Consider the following 23,261-nt stretch of genomic DNA (forward strand, 5'->3'; position numbering starts at 1 on the left):
ATGAATCATTCCTAAAAATAGAAAACAAACCTAAAGTAAGTCAAAAGACAAAATTACAATTATTTTTCTATTTCACCAAGTGGGTTTCTTTTATATCTGCTAACAACTCAAGATGTGGACTTGGGGTTTATAAAAATAACATTTAATATTTGGGGTCCAAATAAACAGACATGGTTCTCGACTTTTTCCTCCACATCTAACAAACACAAGAAAACAAATCTTAAATTAAATGAGTCAACTCAGGGAAATGTTACTCACTATCTTTTCTTTTTCATTTCTCTAGGAAAATAAAGGAAAGTCTGGAGTGCTTCCCTGTTAAGTTAAATAACTTGATCCATACACTTGCACAAATGACAGCCATAAGTCCTGCTAAATCTACTTCACAGACTTTTCCCCATGAATCCTGTATGCTGAACGCAACCAGGTCAATTCAAAGAGCGACAATTTTAGGGTTCAGCAAGAAAACTAGTAATGTAAGTCAACACTGTCATTTTGACTTAAATATCATTTGACTTCATCGCAGACTTCCCTTCACTATGCTACACATCCTTCCTTACATCATGATATTTTTTTACTATGCAAATGAAAAATCAGTTACAGTTTGAGCAGAAGTGCCATTAAAAGAGAATGTTCTAAGGAGAAATCATAACAACCAGAGCTATTAGTAGAGAACCATCAAAGAGAACAGTTCCTGCCCTGTGGTAGACTATAAATCAAGAGCTAATTAAAGTGTCCGCATGAAAAAAAGAGCAGAAATTAGGCAGTCTGTTCCCAGCACATAAGATTATGATATTTTTATATACCGCGTTTATAGGTAATTTTGCCTTTACAAATTGCATCTTTTAGCTCTTGCGATGACTTTTTGCAGAAAGGTTCTTGTTTTGTTTAGCTCACATGAAACCAGATTTTAAAATGTATCACAGGTTGATAATGCCACCTTTTGATTTTTGTCTATTTATTTTCTGCAGCTGTATCTAATCCGGGTGACACACAATAACAATGAAACAAGCCTGACAGAAAAATCATTTGACCAGTTTTCAAAACTTCACAGCCAACTTCAGAAGCAGTTTGCATCATTGATTCTCCCAGAGTAAGGCACTATCCTCCCCAGGGTTTTGCCTGCAGTACTTGTCCTTGAACATAAGGAAAAATCATGGTTATGGTATTTTCTATTTGTGAGCAACACAGCATTCTGACTCCAATGCCATTGAACCTATCTCAGCAGAGTCTATATTGCTCCCAGAGTAAAGAAACTTTGTTTCATAAAACAGAACAAGGTTCGCAATTTCTGTTTGCTTCTAGCCATTGATTTTGTAGACAGAAAAATTCAGAAGCAATTTCATTTTCCATCAGTTATCAGGAAAATTGTTTTATTTGCCTGTTTTTAAGTTTAATCTTTTTAGTTTTTTCTAGAAAAAATGAAATTGAAATTGAAAGTGCAGAACTAAATTGGATATATCTATTCTTTCAACAAATAACTGCAGTAAAAAGCTCTGATATGTGTATTTCTTGTACCAGAAAACAATTCATTAATATCATTTAGTATATAAGTAAAATTTAGTAATACCAACTTACTTTCATTGTGAATTATTGACTTTGACTTGGATTATCTAAATTTAACTTGTTGTTATGTTCATTGTCAAACAATTATGAAAACCATTGCTTTTGTTCAGGTTATAATTTAAAAAATACTAAACATAAACACATTAAGAATATAACTGAAAATTACTTCTCTTCAGACAAACCTTCTAAAATACATCACTTAGAACTAACCAAATTTAGGTCATAGACTTCAGTGTATACCAAAGGAGTATCTTGACTTTAAGAAGATGAACTTGCCAGAGGTTATACTGGCACTTAGGGTAAATCAAATGTTATGTTATCTATATTGACATTTTTGTTAAGTAAATGGTCCTTTAACAATATGAATGTCCATATCTGACCTGACATACTTTTTACATGTGGATTTTTATCAAGCTTTCAGGATTTAGTCACTTTCCAAAACATAACTCTAAGCAAAGTTATCAATGGATGGAGAGATACTGTGCAATATTGAAGAGCGAAGTACTTCATGTTTATGAAAAACTGTGCTTGCAGATGTCACAGAAATTTTGAAATGCAGATGCTTTAAGCATCAGGAGGTGAACAGATTAGAGTAAGAGTATGTTCAAGAGACTGAAAGGAAAGGAATGTCATTACGGAAACTTAAAAGCAGCACCAGCTTCAAGAATTACCAAAAAAACATCTGATAGAATAACAGAAAAGGAGGAGCTAGCAAAAAAAAAAAAAAAAAAGCAAAGTTTGACTGCAAATATCAAATTCAACATCAGCGTTGCCACTGTACTCTACTATTTAATGATTTAAAATATGTTAGTCATTGTTAAGTGGCTGCCCTTTTTGATTTCAAAAATTTCTCTGTTTTACACTTTTATCTGTGCACTACATATTAGGACAACTTGTAAAACCTTAAAAGTGTTAATAATCTCTCTCCATATGCCTCTTCTCAATTTTCAGCTTTAGTTAGGATTATGCCTTGCTCAACAACCACTGCCTGATATTTAAATTGATTTTAAAACCATTCCAACAATGTGTATGTGTGTGCATATGTGTGGTGTTTGGGGGGGCATATATTTCCTGTATGCCCTTGACAGTATTTGTATGCTGACAATCCCAAGGGAGCTAAGGCTTCCAGTGATGCATATAAATGAAGTATGAATGCAAGATTTCCTCTGACTCCTAAATTTAATAAAAGAAGCCCTACAAGAATTATGTAAACCTGCTCTAGAGATTATGATCAGAAAGTTAGAGTCATAAAGAATAAAATTTAGATTAGTTGTAGTGTAAATAGTGGTCTTCAAAAGAGGCTGTTTATACCTCTAGGTACCTTACAAGGATACAAGGATACACAGGCATGGAAATCTTCTGTAAAATTAATGGTCTTCTTTAAAATTAACCTGCTTAAGAAGGGTTGACTTCCTTTCCCTCTTCTACTTTCAACATTGCTCTTCTCCCAACCATCCAGAATCTTATTTTGGTACATTGTCCCAGAGAGGAAAAAATCTCTGAGAATGAAATAAAAGGCAAACCAAAACATTGGTTCAATACAAATATTGAAAAAAGGAATTATTCTAATAATCAGATATAAAATCTGTTTGCAAGTCAAGTGTTTCCTAATATTTGGCTTGAACAAAATGGAGGGAGGACATGATGTCATTGTCAGATAAAAGATCATAAAAAATCATTTTCACAAAATGATTGCTATATTATATGTGGCATATAACTCAAAAGCATTTCAACAATTGAATGACATTACTATGACTAAATTTTTCAATTCTCTTGTACTTAATTATATACAAGGCTTTTAGTACATACCTCTGTAAAAACATCAACAAAGGAATAGAATTGATGTTGAACTCCATTTTCTTTTAGCAATAAGGAAAATTCATCTACAGATATACAAATTAATATTTATAACCTGCCCAATCCATTTATCAAATGCATTTCTGGTTTGGTTAATTGTATATGGTACTAAATGTTGTAATAATTAAATCTGAATGAAAAATTTTAATACTTTATGCCTTAGAACTGCAGGAGAACTTTTTAAAAATAAAATGTCAATTATTTAAATACACAAACATTATTTTGGACTTCCTTAACATTTCCAACAAGAAGCAGTGAATAGGATGGCCTGCAGTTGATACCTACATACTTCTGTGTTTGCTGACAGTCTTTCACTATCCCTCATGCCCATTACCCCAGGGAAAGATCTATACCAAAGAAGCAGAAGTGTGAAGGAGGCAGCAGCAAGACTGCAGTCAGAGAAAGCTGCTAGACAGTTCTGAAAAAGATATATTTAGCCAGCAAAATATGTTACCAATGCTACCATTAACAAGTCATTCCACTTAGTAATTGGTCTTAATCACATCTAACCCATCAAGATGAATTATCAGATAGTGCAGGGGAAATTCTGCAAGTTAGACTCTTGAGGAAAGTGATACTTTATTCCAAAAGACTAAGACCAGATGGAAGCATATGTTACTTGGTAAAATGTTTAATTTAGTTAGTGTAGAAATATTTCTAGGGAACCCAAAAGAAACAATACAATTTGACCTTTTTCAAAAATTATGAATCATTAACTTAAGAAAGTACTTATTAAGTCCCCATATATATTTAAAGGACAAAATGTGTGGTCTTCTATAAACACAGCAAGAAAGAACATACGTAGTAATATGTTAAATTAAACTAAATTAGTATTAATATTAATAAAGTTAAAATAGCACAAGTGACCACAACCATGTTAATGAAACCCTCAGGATTAATAATGTGTTCCATTTTTAAAAAATATTTTCATTGGCCCTTCAACCTGATGCTATAAGTTCATGAATAACCTAAGATGCAAATTTTCAAACTAATGAAGATACACTTTTTTTTTTAAACAGATTTCCTCATTGGTGGCACTTACCTTTTACAAATTCAGACCACAAAAGATTCAAAGACCTAAATCATTACATGGAACAGATATTAAATGGATCACATGAAGTTGCAAATGTATGTTACAATTTACTTTTATATTTTTATGAAAATATCCACTATTTTATGTATTATTACTAGAAATCTTGTTACATGCTTGATGATAACATTCTTGTACTCCTTTATTCATTCAACAAATGTGCATGCCCAATATGTGTAAAATTCCTGAACAGGAAACTGGAACAGTAAAAAAAGGTATAGCACCTTGACCTCAAATAACGAAATAATATGTGATTAGTGGACTATCAGGGCTAGGAAATGCCCTAGTATTTTAGAGAATTAAGAATTATTTCTGACTGTGATAGTGAAAAGGATTCAGGGAGAAGAGAGCATCTGATCTGAATCTTTAACACCAGGTAGGATTTTTTTAATGTATTATTTGTTTCAGGGGTACAGGTCTGTGATTCATCAGTCTTTTATAATACCCAGTGCTCATTACAACACATACCTCCCTGATGTCCATCACCCGGTTACCCCATCCCTCCACCCTCTCCCTCCCCCCCAGCAACCCTCAGTTTGTTTCCTAAGATTAAGAGTCTCTTATGGTTTTTCTCCTTCAGAGGTTTCATCTTCTCACTTTTTCCTCTCTTCCCCTATGATCTTTTGCCTTGTTTCTTAAATTCCGCATATGAGTGAGATCATAGTGTTTTAAAAAGAATTGGCCTAGGGAAGTATTTCAAATAGAACGAAACAATATAGGAAAGGTCATAAGTGAAAGAAGAAGGAGGAGGGGGGGGGGGATATCATTAGATTCTATTGCTCCTGTGATAAATTACGACAAATTTGGCAGTTTAAAACAACACAGGTCTATTTTCTTTCAGTTCTGAAAGTTAGAATTCTGAAAAAGGGCCTTAAGGGACCAAACTCAAGGCGTTGGTAGACTGGATCTTTTGGGAGATAGAGGGGAAAAAAACTCATTTCCTTGCCTTTTCAGTGTCTAGAGATTTCCTGCATCCCTTGGCTTGTGCCCTTTACAGCAACTGCACACTCTGACCTCTGCTTCTGTCATCACATCTCTCTCGGACTCTTAGTCTGACTCTCCTTGTGTTTACACTGGGCCCACCTGAATAATCCAGGATAATCTCACCATTTCAAGATTCTTAATTTAATTTTATCTGCAAAGCCCCTTTTGCCACGTAAGGTAATACACCTTCACAGGTCCTGGGGATTAGAATGCGAACATCTTTGGAGGGCCATTATTCTATCACAGAAATACATGAAGAAGTGCAAGAACACAATTCAGTTGGATCTCAACATTCTTGTGAGGTATCTGTGAAAGGAACATTAAAACCAGTAAGGAGGTCAGGGCCAGGTTGTCAAGAGCTAGAGCTAAGCCTTAGAGGGTAGTGAGAACCTAAAAACAATAAAAAGAATAACAAATATGAGAAGAATATTCTCCCAGATATATTGACCTTGTTCTCAACAACCTCTTATCCCAGATCCTGGCTCTCCTTACTGGACTGGAACTACATTCTTTTCAATTTTTAGCTTTTTAAATTGTATAACATGTATCCAGAAAAGTCTACAAAAGATTTGGTAGAAGTGACACTGCATGGCTTTCAAGTTAGGGTAGAAAAGGCCGTGCAGCTTCTGCCAATTCCTCTCCATGTATTCCCTATGGAAACCTTCAGCTTCCGTATAAGAAACTGAGCTCCCCTGAGTCTGCCAGGTGGAGAAACAGTGTAGAGAGATGCCCAGGGAACACCGCTCTGCCGGTGCCCAGCTGAGGTTCCAGCCAGCAGCTAGCATCAACGTCACAGTATTTTGAGTGGATGACTTTAGCTCCAATCACCAAATGACTGTTTATTAGAGACCTCAAGCCAGAACACCATAGATGAGCTCAGCCAAACCCCAGAATTGAGAGACAATGACAAAATGATTGTTTGTTTAAACCAGCAATGCAGGGATAGACCACATCTAAGGTACATGGATTTTCATTGTTATACAGCATTCTGTTACATGAATATATTGCATTTTGTAGATTCCTCTCTACATAGACATTTGGAATCTTTCCAAGTTGGGGTTATTACAAATAATGGTGTTATGAACATTCTTTTACTTGTATGTCTCTTCATGCACTCGCGTTGGTCATTCACCTAGGAACAGAATTTCTGGATTTTAGGATATGCTTATCTTCAACAATAGAGGCTCCTGCTTGCAATGAATAAGTGTTCCCATTTCCCACAACCTTATCTATACCTGGTATTGCCAGTCTTTCTAATTTTAGCCATTCTGGTGAGTGTGCATCTCATTGCATTTTAGTCTGTATTTTCCTAACTACTAATGAGATGGAACACCTTTTCATATGTTTGGTCATTTGGATATCCTCTTCGGTGAAGTGCCAGTTTATGTCTCCTGCCCTTTCTCTATTAAATTATATGACATTCTTTTACTGATTTATAGTATTTTTCATACATTGTGGATAGAAGTCCTTTGTTAATTAAATACATTGTAATGATTTTCTTTCACTCTGTGTTTTGTCCCCTTGTTCTTTTTATTATGTCTTCTGATAAACAGAAACTCTTCATTTTAATATAGTAAAATGTATTGATATTTTCTTATATGATTAAAACATGCCCTACCTCAATGTCATAAAGAGAGTTTCCTATATTATCTTCTAGAAGCTTTGTTGTTTTGCCTTTCACATTTAAACCTACAATCTGTCTAGAGTGGACTTTAGTGCATGGTGTGAAATAAAAGTCGTCTTATTTTTTTTTCCATGTAGATTTTGAATTGTTCCAATATATTTAAAAGACTTTCCTTTTCTTGTTATTTGCTGTGCCACCTTTGTGATAATTTAAATATCCATCCACGTATGTGTCTACTTCAGGCTCTATGTTCTATGCCACTGTGATCTCTTTGTCTACCCTTGTGCCAACAGTCTTAATTACTGTAGCTTTATAATAAGTCTTGAAATCTAGCAGAGTAAGTTCTCCTATTTTATCCTTATTCTTAAACAGTATTTTGGACTTCTGCATTTCCATGTAAATTTTTCCTTTTTTTTTTAAGATTTTATTTATTTGAGAGAAAGAGAGAGAGAATGAGCTGGTGGTGGGGGAGAGCAATGGGAGGTAGAGAGAGAAGCAGACTCCTTGCTGAGCAGGGGGTCTGATGTAAGGCTCCATTCCAGGACCCAGAGATCATGACCTGAACCAAAGGCAGATGCTTAACCGACTGAGCCTCCCAGGCACCCCAAAATTTTAAATTTCTCTTGTCAATTCCATGCAAAAGCCAACTGGATTTTAGTTGAAAATGCATCTTAATATCTTACAATCCATTATCATGTACTTATTTAAATTTTTAAAACAATTTTTTCTCAATAATAGCTTATTGTTATATGCATAGAGATCTTAAAAATACTTTATTTTACTTGATACCTTATTGTACCTTTCTAAAATTCCATTTTCTTCTTTTTTACCAGTATATGGATACAACTGATTTTGTATATTGACAGTTTTCTCAACAACCTTACTAAATTCACTTCTAATTCTAACAATTTATTTGTATTTTTTTAATATTCTACTTAACATCATATTGTCTGCAAATAACAGGAGTTTTTTCTTTCCAATATTTATATTTTATATTTCTTTTTCTGGCTATTTTGTACTCTGTAGGTCCTCAAAGTGGTGATGGCAGATATGCTTGTGTTATTTCTGGATTCAGGGAAGAACTGTCTAAAGTTCCTCATTAAGTATACAGGTTTTGTAGGTACCCTTTAATATTTTAAGAAAGTTTCCTTACATTGTAAAAAAAAAAAATTGACAATAAAGAAAATTGAATTTATCAAATTTTTTTTCTGAATCTATTGGGCTGATCAATGATCACCCAATAATAAATGGTTTTTCTCCTTTATTCTGTGAGTGTGGTGAATTGCACTGATAAATTTTCTGATTTTAAACAAATTTGCATTACTAAGATAAACTCTACCTGGTCGCAATATATTATCCTTTTTATGTGTTGCTGGATTTGATTTAACATTTTCTTTAGCATTTGTTTTCAGCTTTGTTTATGACAAAGATATTCTATCTTATAATGTCTTACCAGGTTAGAATGGAGAATATTCTGGCCTCATAATATTAGTTGCAAAGACTTCTTGCTTTTCTTCTTTTCTCTGGATGAGTTTGCATAAAATTGGTTTTATTTCTTTAATTTGGAAAGCCATGTAGGTCCGGAGATTCAATTTATTTAAGAGTTACAGGACAATTCACATTTTCTATTTCTTCCTGGGTCTAAGTTATAGTTCTCTAGGAATTTGTGCTTATTTATTGGCATAAAATTATTCAGAGCATCTTCTCCCAATCTTTTTAACACCTATAGGATCTGAAAAGGTGTCTACTCTTCTATTCCTTACATATGTCATTTTCTAGTCAGTCTTGCCAGAGGATTATGAATTTTACCAATCTTTGCAAATGAAATGTGGGATTTATTGACTCTTTCTATTATATTATTTTTCTATTTCATTCTATGTCTGATCTTATTATTTCCTTTCTTCTGCTTCCTTTGGTTATAATTTGCTGTTCTATTTATTACGTTCTCAGATAGTTACTTGTTTATTTTCAACCTGTCCTCACTTACACATTTAAAATTCTAAATCCCCCCTCCTAATCAAGATTTAATTGCACCCCACAAGTTTTTACATACAATATTGTATCTTCTTTATCATTCTCCTAAAATACTTATAAATGTTTACTATGATGTTTCCTGTGACCATAGATTAAGTCTATTTAACCCAGTTGAATTTTTTTATGTTATACTAATAATATGTATCCCATAAACCTAATAAGTTCTATGTTGTTTTATACAATCAATATCTATTTAATATTACCCACATATCTCATTTCCATTGTTATAACTCTGACTTTATATCTGATGCTGCTTTCCCTCTACCTGAAGAATACCATTTATTATTTCTTTTAATATGAATTTGCTGCTAGAAAAATTTCTAAATTTGTATTTGTCTGAAAAGTTTTTATTTGTCTTCATTCTCAGAGGATATTTTAGCTGACTATAGTATCTGGATAACAATGATTTTATTTTAAAATCTTTAAAGCTATTAGTTCATCGTCTTTTAGCTTCCACTGATTCTGTGTAAAACCCACCTATTGTATTTGTTGCCTCTTTGAAACTATTTTTTCTTTATTCTTTATCTGCTTTTAATATTTCTCTTTTTACTGTTGGTTTTTACAGTTTTATTTTAATTGCTCAGATATAAGTTTGTTTCTACTTATCATGCTTTTTAGCACTTCCTGAATTTGTTCCCTGATGTCTTTCATCAGTTTTGGAAAGTTCTGTCATTATTGCTTCAAATATTGTTAATATTTTTTCCTCTCTCCTTTTTTTTCTGAAGCTGTAATAACATATAAGTTAACCCTTCTTGCTGTATCCTCCATGTGTCATGCCTCTACTCCTGTATTTTTTATCCTTTTGTTCTCCATAACTTATTCTCAATAGTTTCTTCTGACTTATCTTCTGAGTTATTTATTCTCTACTTATCTATGTTTAGTATACTGTTAAATCCATCCTTTGAGCTCTTAATTTCAGTTATTATATTTTTCAGTCTTAGAATTTCCTTTTTTTCAGTTTCTCGTTCTTTGCTGAAAATCTGTCCTTTTTAATAAGCATAGTTTTTTTTTAAGATTTATTTATTTATTTATTTGTGAGAGAGAGCGAGTGAGCAGGGGGAGGGGCAGAGGGAGAGAGAGAGAGGGAGAATCTCAAGCAGACTCTCTGCTGAGTTAGGAGCCCAATGCAGGGCTTGATCCCAGGACCCTGAGATCATGATCTGAGCTGAAATCAAAAGTGGGACATTCAACCAACTGAGTCATCCAGGAGCCCCTAAGATAGGTATTTTTAAATCTTTCTAAAAACTTCAATACTGGGGCCCACTGCATATATATTTCTATTGTCTGGTGTTTCTACTAGTCTTTAATCATTCAGTCTTGTTCCTTTGTAAGCCTAGTTATTTTCCTTTTTATTGTGGCCAGATATTGTACTGCAACGTCTTTTGTAGAAATAATTGGAGGCCTATGTTGCTGTTATCTTAGTCTAGAGAACTGTAATATCTGAGGACATTAACAATCTAGGATTGCTGAAATTCAATTGCAGGGATTCAGATTTTTCAAAACCAAACTGTAGCTTTTATGAGGGCCTATTTCTGGCTCATCTTTTTCCTTAGCTGTGAATTTGAATCTAAATCCAAAATAAGGCAGATTCAACAAGAGCCTCCTTGGCAACTCTGGAATCTACTTCCTTTCCTATTATCTCTGCAAAGTGGTCAAAAGTACTGCTCAACCTCTCAGCCCTTCCACGGCTCAAACCTATGTCAATAAACACCCACAACAAAAATGTAGTGCCAAAACCCGATTCACATTTCCAAATCCTTGCCCCAGATCTTAGCCTGGTAATTCTTCACTATCTTGTTAGCTATCTGATGCTTTCAAGCAAAGTTTAAAAAACAAATTGTAGTAATCCAGTTATCCTCAGCAGGAGGTTTGCACTAAATGACTTAATCTACTCTCATCAAAAATAGGAGTCTAGAACTGCAATCCTTACCCATACTACCCTCAGCTTTCAAAGATATCTGCCATTCTGTCTCCTCACCCCCATTCTATGCTCAACTATACATTTTTCTCTCATAGGTAACCATTTCAAAAGGTCTAGGTCTATTGACACTTCCCATCTGAAAAAATATTGAAGGATTTCTTGGTGAGGTGTTTGGTATGCTCACCAGTGATTCTGAGAATAGCCTGGAAAATTGAAGAGAAATACCAGACCCCAATTCTGCTCCCCTCTCTCATATGGGTCAAAAAAAGCATTCTTAAGATCCCCCCACCCCATACACACACATATATGTATATAAGCTATACACAAATACAGATGTTACAGCTCCTTATGAATGTTCAAGGGAGCACTACCTCTCTTTAATATCAGGTGTTCATAACACTATCTCCTTGAAAGATTTCTATGAGACAAATGCTAAGTTTCAGAGGCAAGTACCAAACTAACAGAATCTTCTAGAGTTCTTGGACAGACATAGGGCCCTTTAGGGATTTATCTAGAACACTATCCCTAAGGGTACAGGGTGCACGCCTGTTAGGGTTTTTTGTCTTTTAATGCAAAAAATGGAAATCATTTTTGGAATATTCTTAAGTAATCCACATATCTGAAATAATTTTGGTGTCACCAATGGGAACCTATTTCTAATAGTAATCATGCTAGCCAACAAGCTACCTTTTTTTTTTTTTAAAGATTTTATTTATTTATTTGACAAAGAGAGACACAGCAAGAGAGGGAACACAAGCAGGGGGAGTGGGAGAGGGAGAAGCAGACTCCCCGCTGAGCAGGGAGCCCGATGCGGGACTCAATCCCAGGACCCTGGGATCATGACCTGAGCCGAAGGCAGACGCTTAACAACTGAGTCACCCAGGCACCCCCAAACTACCATTTTTATTTAAAAAATCTAATCTCTGACATTCAATATGCTAATTAATAAAATGCCCATTGTTGATGGAGTTGTGAGTGAATGACAGAAGCACTTATACTGACAGCCCTAGTATGGCTTTCCCAATTAAAATATTAAGAACCCCTTCTTTTCTCCTCCCGCATCCAGGTGCCCCTCTTGGTGCAGCCTTGATTCAGACATAAACAGGCCATTTCTGAACTCTGCAGTCTTAATTAAATGCCAGCAGCACTTGGGTTATACCATGTGTATGATACATAATATCATGCTGTATATGTAGACATATTTTAAGCTTCAGTAAATTGCAGGCATTGTAAAAGGAGGACTAGACTAGACTGGGACTTAATAAAGGGTCAAAGAATCCTGTTTTACTCAGCTGTTACTTCCAAAAACCTTTCTTCTCCACTTGGAACTTGGGAAAGTCATTAGATGAGACCAGGCATGGTTTGAATTTTTAAAAATTTCTTGCTGTGTAGCAGAGTAAATCAGTGTTTATCAAGGAAACCTTACTGAAATTTAAAAATACAATATATTAATGAATGTATTAAAAATTCTATATCGGGGTGCCTGGGTGGCTCAGATGGTTAAGCGTCTGCCTTCGGCTCAGGTCATGATCCCAGGGTCCTGGAATCCAGTCCCACATCGGGCTCCCTGCTCCTTGGGAACCTGCTTCTCCCTCTGCCTCTCTCTCTCTCTCTCTCTCTGTCTCTCGTGAATAAATAAAAATAAAAAATCTTAAAAAAAATAAAAATAAATAAATAAAAATTCTATCTTGGGGTGCCTGGGTGGCTTAGTCGTTGGGTGTCTGCCTTCGGTTCAGGTCATGATCTCAGGGTCCTGGGATCAAGCCCCTCATCGGGCTCCCTGCTCAACAGGAAGCCTGCTTCTCCCTCTCCCACTCCCCCTGCTTGTGTTCCCTCTCTTGCTGTGTCTTTCTCTGTCAAATAAATAAAATCTTTTAAAAAAAATTCTATCTCAACTGTAGGTTCGCTGATTTAGGATGTGAGCTTACTGCTGTACATCCCAAATGAGTAATATTGTGGTTTGATGTTGAATAGACCCTCTTAAAAGAAAAAAAATCCCACAATTCAGACCACAAGGGTCCTATGGCTATTAGAAAAAAAAACCAAAATTGTCAATAATGACTACGTTAGATTCCATATAGTCAGGAGCAAGAGGTGAGACTTTGAATCCCTATGACCAGTTTCTAAGACTAGTGGTTTTCAAAGCACAGTTTCTGGACTGTGCTAGGAACTTCACTTGGGAGCTTGTAAGAATACAAATTTTTGGCCCCATCCCAGACAAACTAAATCAGAAATTTTGGCCATTGGTTATTTTATTAAGTTTATTTTTTATTTGTATTAATCTCTATACCCATCATGGAGCTCAAATTCATGACCCTGAGATCAATCACATGCTCTACCAACTGAGCCAGCCAGGGGCCCCAAATCAGACATTTTGGAGATGAGGCCCAGCAGTCTGTGTTTTAACAAGCCCTCCGGGGTGTTTTGATGCACACTATTGTTTGAGAAAAATTACTCATACTATAGACATCTTTCCCTTTTGTCCAGTTTGGATATGGTCAGACATTTGGCCTTCAATATAGTAGATACTCAGGTATCCTACTATATTATTGACTTTTATTAAATATGGACTCAGGAAGATTGTGCTGCAATAATTTTTCCAGGCTAGTAGACTCTCAGCTGGAGATGCTATTTTGTATCAAAGGACAAGTGGCTGAGCACTTATGTAGGTATACTTAACTCAATTCCAAGTGAGTTAGAGAAGACATCCCAGAGAGTAGGACATTCAAGTTGTTTTTAAAGGGCAAATAGGAGTTAGTAAATAGAAACTGGGAGAAAGTTGTGTTAGATAAAGGGAACTCTAAAGATACAGCATCCATTATGGTTAGATGCTTTTCTTTTGTTTTGAAGCTTAAAGAATTCAGTGACTATATTCATTCAATTTTTACCCATTTATAGCACAGTTACAAATTCATCAATATTCAATAAATATTTAAAATGAATAATAACAGAATCATTAGCATATATTAACCATGGGATTTATATTGCTTTTCAAAACCTAAAAGATGGAAATTTTGCATCTGAAAAGCACTTAGCAGCAGTCTCTTATTTATTCTTATATCCTACAAGTTTGGGTTTTTTAAAGAAATTAGCTCATGCTTCAGAAACACGTCATTTATTTACGTTTTACACAGGAACTACTAAACTAAAAAGTAACAAATGTTTTAAAATTTGTAGAAAAAAAAAGATGGGGAGCTCCCAGGCACGGTGGCCCCTCCCTTCCTCTCCCCCACCCACACTTAGTTTTTCCTCTGGATCAAACATGTAATAAAGAGAGTGTTTGGAGGAACGCCTGAATGGCTCAGTTGGTTAAGCGTCTGCCTTCGGCTCAGGTCATGATCCCAGGGTCCTGGAATCAAGTCCCGCATCGGGCTCCTTGCTCAGTGGGAAGCCTGCTTCTCCCTCTGCCTGCCACTCCCCCTGCTTGTGCTCACTCTCTCTCTCTCTGATAAATAAATAAAATCTTTTTTAAAAAGAGAGAATGTTTGGAATCTGAAAAAATAAAAATAATAAATAAATAAAATTTGTAGAAAAATTGAAAATTTGGATGATGTTAAAAAATAAAAATTAATGTAATTTTGATATTTTTCCTTGCCCCAGCGTATAATCCCACATGAACCCCATGACGGAGACCTCTGGCTTGCTAGAGAATAATATTGAGAGTCCTACTAGCTGCTAACTTAGAGACAAATTCTACTCGTTACCTAGTACCAAGCCCAGGAACACTGCCTGGCTGTGCTTCTAAAAGATGAGCATTAATAGTGCACAGTCATGATTGTACCCTTCAGAAAGGCCGCTCAGAGCACATTTTAATACATCTGTTATGAATAAAAAGAAATAAACAGTATGTATTCATCATGGGAATAGAACTATGTAATGAGGAAACTGAAAACAAAGATATAAAATAATTGTTGAAAACAGTATTAGGCAATAGTAAAGCAATACTATAATAAATGGTTATATGTAGATCTATTGCATATGCATAAATTTAAACTATTGTCCATGCATACTCAATATAAATTGTATCCTATCTTTTAAATATATTTGGTTTTATGTCTTAATCAGTGAGTAATGGGAAATGTGATATAACAGAGGCTTCTGCCCTATAGGATCAAGGCAATTTAATTTATTTCATTGGATTTCAAGTGCTTTTTGTATATTTAAGAATATAGAATGTTGACATCTTTTTAAGGAAACTTTATGCCCAACATGGGACTTGAACTCAAGGGTCTCGTGCTCTACCACCTGAGCCAGCCAGGTGCCCCTTTTTAGAATGTTGACATCTTAATGTTTTTTACTTACTCTGACATTCTCTGAAGGCCATGTCCATTAACTTACTCTACAAAGGGCCTCATGGATATGGCAGCTGTCTATAAGGGAAAATGCAGAGGGGATAGTGAATAAGATTGTCATCCTTGAATGCTGAAGGTTACCTCACTAATTACACAAAAGCTGTTTTAAAGGCTATGCCTTTTCAGGATAATTGACAAAATATCTAGTAACCATGGAAGGTTCCAGGCTTTAGCTTATTTAGGCAGAAACAAGTAAGTGCAAAGTGGAGAGACCTTCTGATTTCTGGCCCTGGTGTGAATAAGGCAAATACTGAGATCCGTTTTCATGTGGCAGCAGGCTTTTGCTAGGGAACTCTTAAATGTATCTGCTCACAGGATAAGTTCATATAGAAGTGGTAGCAGAGGACTGTTATGAGAGGGGAAAGCAAAGGAGTCAGACATAACAAGTAGCATAAGACTTGCAAAAGTGCAGCTTAACACAGCAAGGCTTAGTGAATATTGTTGCCCATCACAATCGTTGCTGCATACACACAGATGAACAAAACCACCCACATGGAGCTCACAGGATTCTTCACATTCACCTTTGCTAACGTGCTAACGAAAGTACTACTGTAGATACCCCAGGAAGAGATGTTTTTATTTTGTTTTGTGTTGTTTTTAATCTCTATCGGTTAGTATTTAGGCAAAGGAAAGCTGAAGAAATTTCAGGCACCACACTGTTTTTTTCTTGGAGGAATTAAGGTCTAAGAGTTGAGTGAGGAAAAAAAAAAAAACTAGAAAGAAAAAGAAGAGGTATTTATATCATCAAACATGAAACACTATTGTAAAATCATAGATCCTAGAAATGCTCCGAGTGAGAATGTGTCAGCCAACTTCTAACACTGGACTTCCATTTGTCTCATACCAAAGGAAGCCAATATTATAGGTGCGCCTTCTCCCAAAGGAACATCCCCTCTAATAATTTAACTGAATTTTGCACAATGAGTATTTAGAATACATTAAAATACCTTCCTGGAATGTAAATCCTATATCTATTTATTAGTTGTCATTTCTGTACTACAAAATAAATAAAGTAGTGCTATATTAACAAAAATCAAATCAAAAATTAAATGTGGGCACTAGCATTATAGGGGCCACTTTGGAAAACTACTGTATCTGTCATTCAACAAATGTTTATTGATTGCCTACAGTCTATACTGTCTGGCCAGGGACGGGGGGCAAAAGAGCACCTAGTGATCAATTTTTTTCAAATAATTTGAGGAGGTTTTAAAAAGTATGCTCTGAGGCCCCATCCTTGGAAATGCTGATTCGCTAGATAAAGGCTGATATTTAGGTATCTGTGTTGTTTTTTAAGAACACAAGTGATTTAGATGCACAGCCAGATTTGAGAAATTCTATTCTAGAAAGTCGAAAGCTGAATCAGATGTCGACACCCCTAAGGAGCTTACAGTCTGTCAATAGTCTATGTTGATAAGGGCCAATGGCCCCATAAAGACTTTTATAACTTCGTTCATTGGTTTTACCCCTTTATTCCTAAGGAATTTTGTGGGACTTGATACAATACTCATAATATGGATTACATGGTAATAGAAAAATAATTTGACAGGGATATCATCAGATGCTGATTAGCATTAATAAGCAGTGTGACCTGCCTAATCACCCAAGTTCTTTGTGAATAATGCATAATGTGGTCAGTTTTCAATTATCTTCAAATGGATTAATCATGGTGAAAGCTTTACGTGTCTCCATATGTTGGTAGACACTTCCTTGATTCAGTTTTTTTATATACTGGAAATGAAAACTTATTTTAAGATTAACTAAATAAGTTTCCCCAGGTGGCTCAGTTGGTTAAGCATCTGCCTTCAGCTTGGGTCATGATCCCAGGGTCCTGGGATCAAACCTTGCATCAGGGTCCCTGCTCAGCGGGGGGCCTGTTTCTTCCTCTCCCTCTGCCACTTCCCCTGCTTTGGCTCTCTGTCAAATAAATAGATACTAAGTAAAACATTATTGACCTAAAAATCACATAAATGATTTCAAAGTAAAGAGTTTTTTTGAGATTTTTAAAAATTTTATATTATTGATACAGTTTTTCCCTGTAAACAGCTATGTACATAGTTATCTACATAAACACCAAAATCTATAAAGTCATGGATGTAACATGAGTATTTTAATTATTTTCAGTGATGTGAATGACTTAGGGGAAATTTTTATACATTCATAAATTTCTAATAAAATAAGAGGTTTAAAGTAAATTTATATTTGTGATAAATATTCCTGGGATAGGATAATCCCCATCTCTGGCCCTAGAAAAGTCCTTATAAAAATGTTTTTCTTCTCGAGGCGCCTAGGTGGTGCAGCTGGTTAAGCGTCCAACTCTTGGTTTTGGTCACGATCTCAGGGTTGTGAGATCGAGCCCCACATGGGCCTCGCTCAGTGCAGAGTCTGTTTAAGATTCTCCCTCCCTCTGCCCCTGAGCGAGCCCCAAAACAAAATACTTTTCTTCTTTCATAGCTGCTTATCATATGGCAGTGTAGGAAAAGCAAATAATCTTACTATGCTTATACATTAAAACTCATATTCTTTTTTAGTTACATTAGTACATTTATTTGTAACTGTTTAAAGTATTTTATATCACTGTATATAACTATGTGAACATTTTTAAATTTGTATTGGGCATGTATAACTAAAACATTACTATGTATAACACTCTAGATTAAGAGCTTTAAATTGGTTGTAGAGAACAAATAGGAGAGATTCAACTAATACCATATAAACTTTATTCTCAAAGCGTTTATAATATTGTGATAAATACAGACATGAACATAAAGAAATGTATGGCAGTGAATGGAAAAAGGGGGAGAGAGGAAGTAGAAGATACAGCTTGAATATAAAATGGGACAACCTTAACTTGTTAAAATCAACTGTCATATTCCCTTCTAGGATCATTCCTGATTCTAAGCAGTCTTGCTTTTTGTCAAGGAAATGAGATAAAAAGTCTGTTTTAAAGTCCAGTGGTGGTATCTGAGTTAAATTAGATGGGACAGACGTCTTTGGGGCTTTAGTCTAAAGACACAAAAGCAACAGAGATAGAGGGATGCTTGTAAATATCTGAGACCATGTCTCTCTGTCTGTTTGCCTATCTGTCTGCCTCTCTCTCACACACACACACATAATCTGTGGATAAAAGAAAATAGACATAAATGAAGACTATAATTACATACTACCTCAGTATCTCTTCTTGTGAGGTTGGAAACATCAGTTTAGACATCCTAGTCCTGTATCTACCTGGTTTTTGTTTGTTTAGTTTTACTTTCTTCTCTCACGCTAATAGAAACTTCTTTTTTCCTTTCAATGTAATTTCATTCCACAAGCAAATGGTAGTTGTGATAACAGGAATTGTTTTTGCTTTAAATTTTGCTGTTTTGGTGGAATTGTGCTGCGAACTAAGTAAGATCTTTATAAAGAACAATATAAACATAAAGTTATAGCAAATGATTGCAGTACCTAAACACACATGTATCCACATTTTACTTCAGCTGAGATATATAAACAGCTGTTGTTTTTTAAAATTTTAAAACCATATTAATTGTAATTTCTAACTCTTTGCAATATTGCTATTCATTTCTAAAAGCCTCTTAAAATAAGGAATAGTATCACTTATGATTTAAACAATGTTATTTTTTTAAGCAGAAATCAAATGTCAACATAAATCCAAATGGGTAAATCCTATCTTAATAGTGAACATATGTTTCTTGTCCCCTGCTTGCTAAACCCACATGTTAATTACTACATTTGTCACTACATTGCTCTTTTCCTATTTGGAGCTGGCTGAGATTACATTGCAGGCAGGATAAATGTCACATGTGTACCATCAGTAAAACCAAGATTATTTTTCAGAGTCTAGTGAAGTACTGATGACATTTTAGAATCAGAATTATAAAAGATTCTTTAGAAGTTCACCGTTCTTCATAGTGTCATTCTTCTTTGTAACTCCAATACGAATATAGTGGGTTGAACTACATTAAAGACTGGACATTCTGACAAGCTGCTTTATGAAAAAAGCAATAAAATACAATTACTGTTTGACTTTGATTTAAAACTCTTATGAGAATTCATTTTTAAATTCACATTTTTACAGCCTTTCACAGTGTTTGAGAGAGATAGATTTAGCTTATTGTTTTAACTCACTGAAACTAAATCTTGCAGCCAATTCTAGATGTTCGTTGGCCTGTTAATAAATGGGAATTCTTAATGTGTTATTTTAAAGTAAGAAAAAATTGATCTCAGTGTTATATTACATTACTTCTGATCTTTGAAAATACTTTAAGTCTCTGTGGTCTTTGAGAGCAAGAATATGTTCATATGATATAAGAAAAACACTTAAGTTTTCAGCAACTTTAAATTGATCAACTTTCTCAAAAATCAATCATTTTAAATTGCAAATGGCTTTATAATATAATTGGCAAACAACATATTAATAAGATTTCTGAATTCAACAAAAAATAAGCTGATACAGACTTTAATTTTAAAATTGTTCAATTGGCTTTCAAATTTGCTCTTTATTGACTGCATTTGTAATTTTAAAGTACATTATTAGACATTTTTAAACCATTATTAGTTAGATAAACATCTAATCTAGCAATATATATAATAACCTCATAAAGCATTTAACATAGCCTAATGCATTTACTGGAACAACTGATATATAAACGACCAGTAACTTTAGAGTCCCTGAACAAATCCTAAACTTTTATTAACTTATTCACCAAATATATAATGTTCCACATAGGAGGGATGTTCCAAATATTTAACAAGCATTAGGGCACAGGCACTGACCAGTCAGGATAAGTGCCAATCACTAACCCACCGTTATGGCCATATGAGCTAATATTGGTTGAGTATTTGCTGTGATGGGGAAAACTGTAGGAAGACAGTGGAGAGTGGGGGCAAACAGGAGTTTAGATCAACATATACTAATTTTGAGTTCCATATGAAATTTCTAATTAGAAATGTCAAGTGGAAAATTGAATGTCTTGAGTTGAGGGAAAAAGAGAGGCTATAAATATTGGAGTCGTCAGCAAATAATTGGTTTTCAAAGCCATGAGATTGGGTGAGATTACTTAAGGTGAAATATAAATATAAAAGAGAAGAGATCTGAGGGCTAGACCATGCAGCACACCAATTTTAAAGTTTGAGAGGATGGGAGAGAATCAACAAGAGAAGCTGAGAAAAAGCAACCTGTTGGAGACCAGAAGTATCTTATGCCTAGAATCCAAGAGAAAACCCTATTTTAAAGAAGGAAAAATCAGCCATTTCAAATACTACTGATAGGTCAAAATTTGGGAATTGGCCACTGGATTTAACAAAATGGATATCATTAGTGAATCTAACAAGAACAGTTTGATGGGAGTGTTAGGAACAAAACCGTGATTAGAATAGGCTCAAAAGAGAATATGAAGAGAGAGGAATTTGGGATAGAAAGTAGAAAATTATCCTTGAGGGGGCTTTGCTCTAAGGATGAACAGGAATAAGATAGTATGCAGAGAAATGTAGGTCAGGAATTTTGTTTATTGAAATAAGTCATAGCATATATGTATGCTGCTAGGAAGATCCACTGAAGAAGCAAAAATTGATGTTGAGAGAAATGAGAACTTAGCCAGAGACCAAAGTGTTGACCATGAGTAGAGAACAGGGCATGGGATCTAGTGCCCAAATCAGTCTCAGATTAAAGCACAGACAGGCCACCCATGTAATAGAGGAAAGGACAGAAGTAAGGCAAGATGACAGATGTTTGGTGGAAGCTTATAGAAATTCTTTTCTGTTTCTATTTTTTCTGTCAACAAGAAGACAGCCTTGAGAAGACCGAAAGAGGGGGAAAGTGTGTTGGCATGTTGAGGAGCAAGGATAAGTATTAAATAGACCTATAGATGAATAGAAGAATAAATGGACTACTGACATGTATAGCTTGCCAGAAAATCTTAAACACCAACTTGAGGATGGTGGGCATGAGGTGATAGTAAGACCAGTGAGTGTGGTTGAGTGCTTTTCTCCAGGAACATTCAGCAGACCTGCTACAGTTGCAGAGTTGGCAGAGAATGACCCAAGTTGGGTTTTTGACAAATATATAATAAAACAAAAGGAGAAAGGAACAAACAAGTTGAAAGAAATATGCAGTGGCGTTATTAGTATCAACTATTGGATCCAAATTGTCCAAGAAGGGACACGAGAATATGAAAGGAGTTAAGGCCAGTGAAAAGGTCTTAGAGTCAACAGATTGTTTGAGTTGTATAACTAGAGGGAATGAGCTGGAAAGGAGGAAGATGGTGATGGTAGACTAGACAGCTAGAAATCAAGATAATGGAAGAGCTTTCTTCACTGATCAAGACATGATCAAGGGCACAGGAGTGAGTGGCTGAGTGAGATTCAGAACAAGATTAATGGATGAGAGGAGTTCAAAAACAAAGAATGTACCACAAGGAAGGATAATTTGTGTGAATATTAAAATAAGCGTGAGTTATGACAAGTACTGTTGAAGACAACGACAATGTTCCAAGGCGGAAAATGTTCAAGAAATGAAGGTCAGTGACCTAGAGATCAGCAGACAAGTGCAACAGCAAGTGGGGAGGGCAGTATAGTCAGCAGACATGATCTTCGAAGCAGGATATTTTTATAAAGGAAGAATGAATGGAGGTTAGAAAACCAAAGGAGAAACAAGGAGGATACCTACCTCCCAAACAGGACCGGGGTTAAAGAAGGATGGGAAAGAACACAAATGCCATTTTAGAGATTTAATGGGAAAGCAGAATGGAGTGCTCAGAAAATACAATATATTGAGCATATGAGGAATTTTGCTGGTGATATTCTCCAAAACTGGCTGCTGTTTTTTTCTTTCCTCCATAATGCTGCACTGTCATATTTCCAAAAATATCTAATTGTGATGCATTTCTGCTTAAAATTCATCAATAGGTCACAGTAGTTTCAAGCTTATGTAGAACTAGCATGCTCTAGGACTCCTACAGAGCTCTCTACTTACATCTCCTACCTGTCCCCCATATGCATTCTTCACATCTATAGGCCATTGGCAATGGTAACACAGGTGGGCCTGGCTTACCGACTACACTCTACCACTCTATTTGGGAGCTTTTTTTTCCTTTTTGGTACTAATTTCAATCAATGAATCACTTATGCTATCTGGTATTCAGTTTTCTCACTTCTAGAATAAAGTAATTAAATTCAGAGGGTTTTTTTTTTTTTAACCTGGGAAACTATTACCTTTTGAAGAATTAAGCGGGAAAGCAACATTCCTCATAATGTGAGAATCTCCTAGGTGTATTGCAGGACATTTAGAATAAGTGGCTTGCCCATTAATTGACAGTTGCATCCCCTGAGACAACCAAGAGTGTGCCCACACATTTTCTAGACACCTCATATTGTAAGGTAGTGAGATAAAATGCAGTCCAGTTAAATTTGAATTTGAGATAAACAAATATTTTTTGAGAATAAGTATGTTGCAAATATTGCATGGACATCCTCTGTTTTTATTTGCTATATCTGCCAGCCCTACATATGGGCAATACTGCTAAGTAGGATTATACTTACAGTCCATAAAAATGGCACCTGTAGAGTTGCTCAGTATACAACTTATACAACTAAATGTAGCCACATTGCTTAGGACTCAATACAAAGCCAATTGAGAACATTGATCTAAGCTATCAGTAAGAGCAATTGTACTTGCTGACATTTCTATAACTCAAACTACCCAGTGGTGCAATGTGCTAAAAAGCAGTGCGAGGCATGCACATGAGTAAAGTCAAGTTGGAGGAAATTTTAAAATCAATTATTTTGAGATCCAGCAACATTACTTTTCCTACCCTCTTCATTGCTCTTATTGATTTC

General features: G+C 35.2%; 1 protein-coding gene across 2 annotated transcripts in view; it reads left to right on the top strand.

Moving 5' to 3' along the window:
• Positions 1-23,261, top strand: part of PIK3C2G (phosphatidylinositol-4-phosphate 3-kinase catalytic subunit type 2 gamma) — a 340,658-nt gene that overhangs the window by 265,538 nt on the left and 51,859 nt on the right. For both annotated transcript variants that reach the window (XM_032391756.1, XM_032391757.1), the window contains 3 exons: positions 284-473; positions 969-1,090; positions 4,440-4,548. In XM_032391756.1, the coding sequence (XP_032247647.1) occupies positions 284-473; positions 969-1,090; positions 4,440-4,548 (421 nt within the window). The remainder of the gene's footprint in view (positions 1-283; positions 474-968; positions 1,091-4,439; positions 4,549-23,261) is intronic.

Source organism: Phoca vitulina, unplaced genomic scaffold, assembly GCF_004348235.1.
Source record: "Phoca vitulina isolate PV1807 unplaced genomic scaffold, GSC_HSeal_1.0 scaffold64, whole genome shotgun sequence".
Taxonomy (NCBI): domain Eukaryota; kingdom Metazoa; phylum Chordata; class Mammalia; order Carnivora; family Phocidae; genus Phoca; species Phoca vitulina.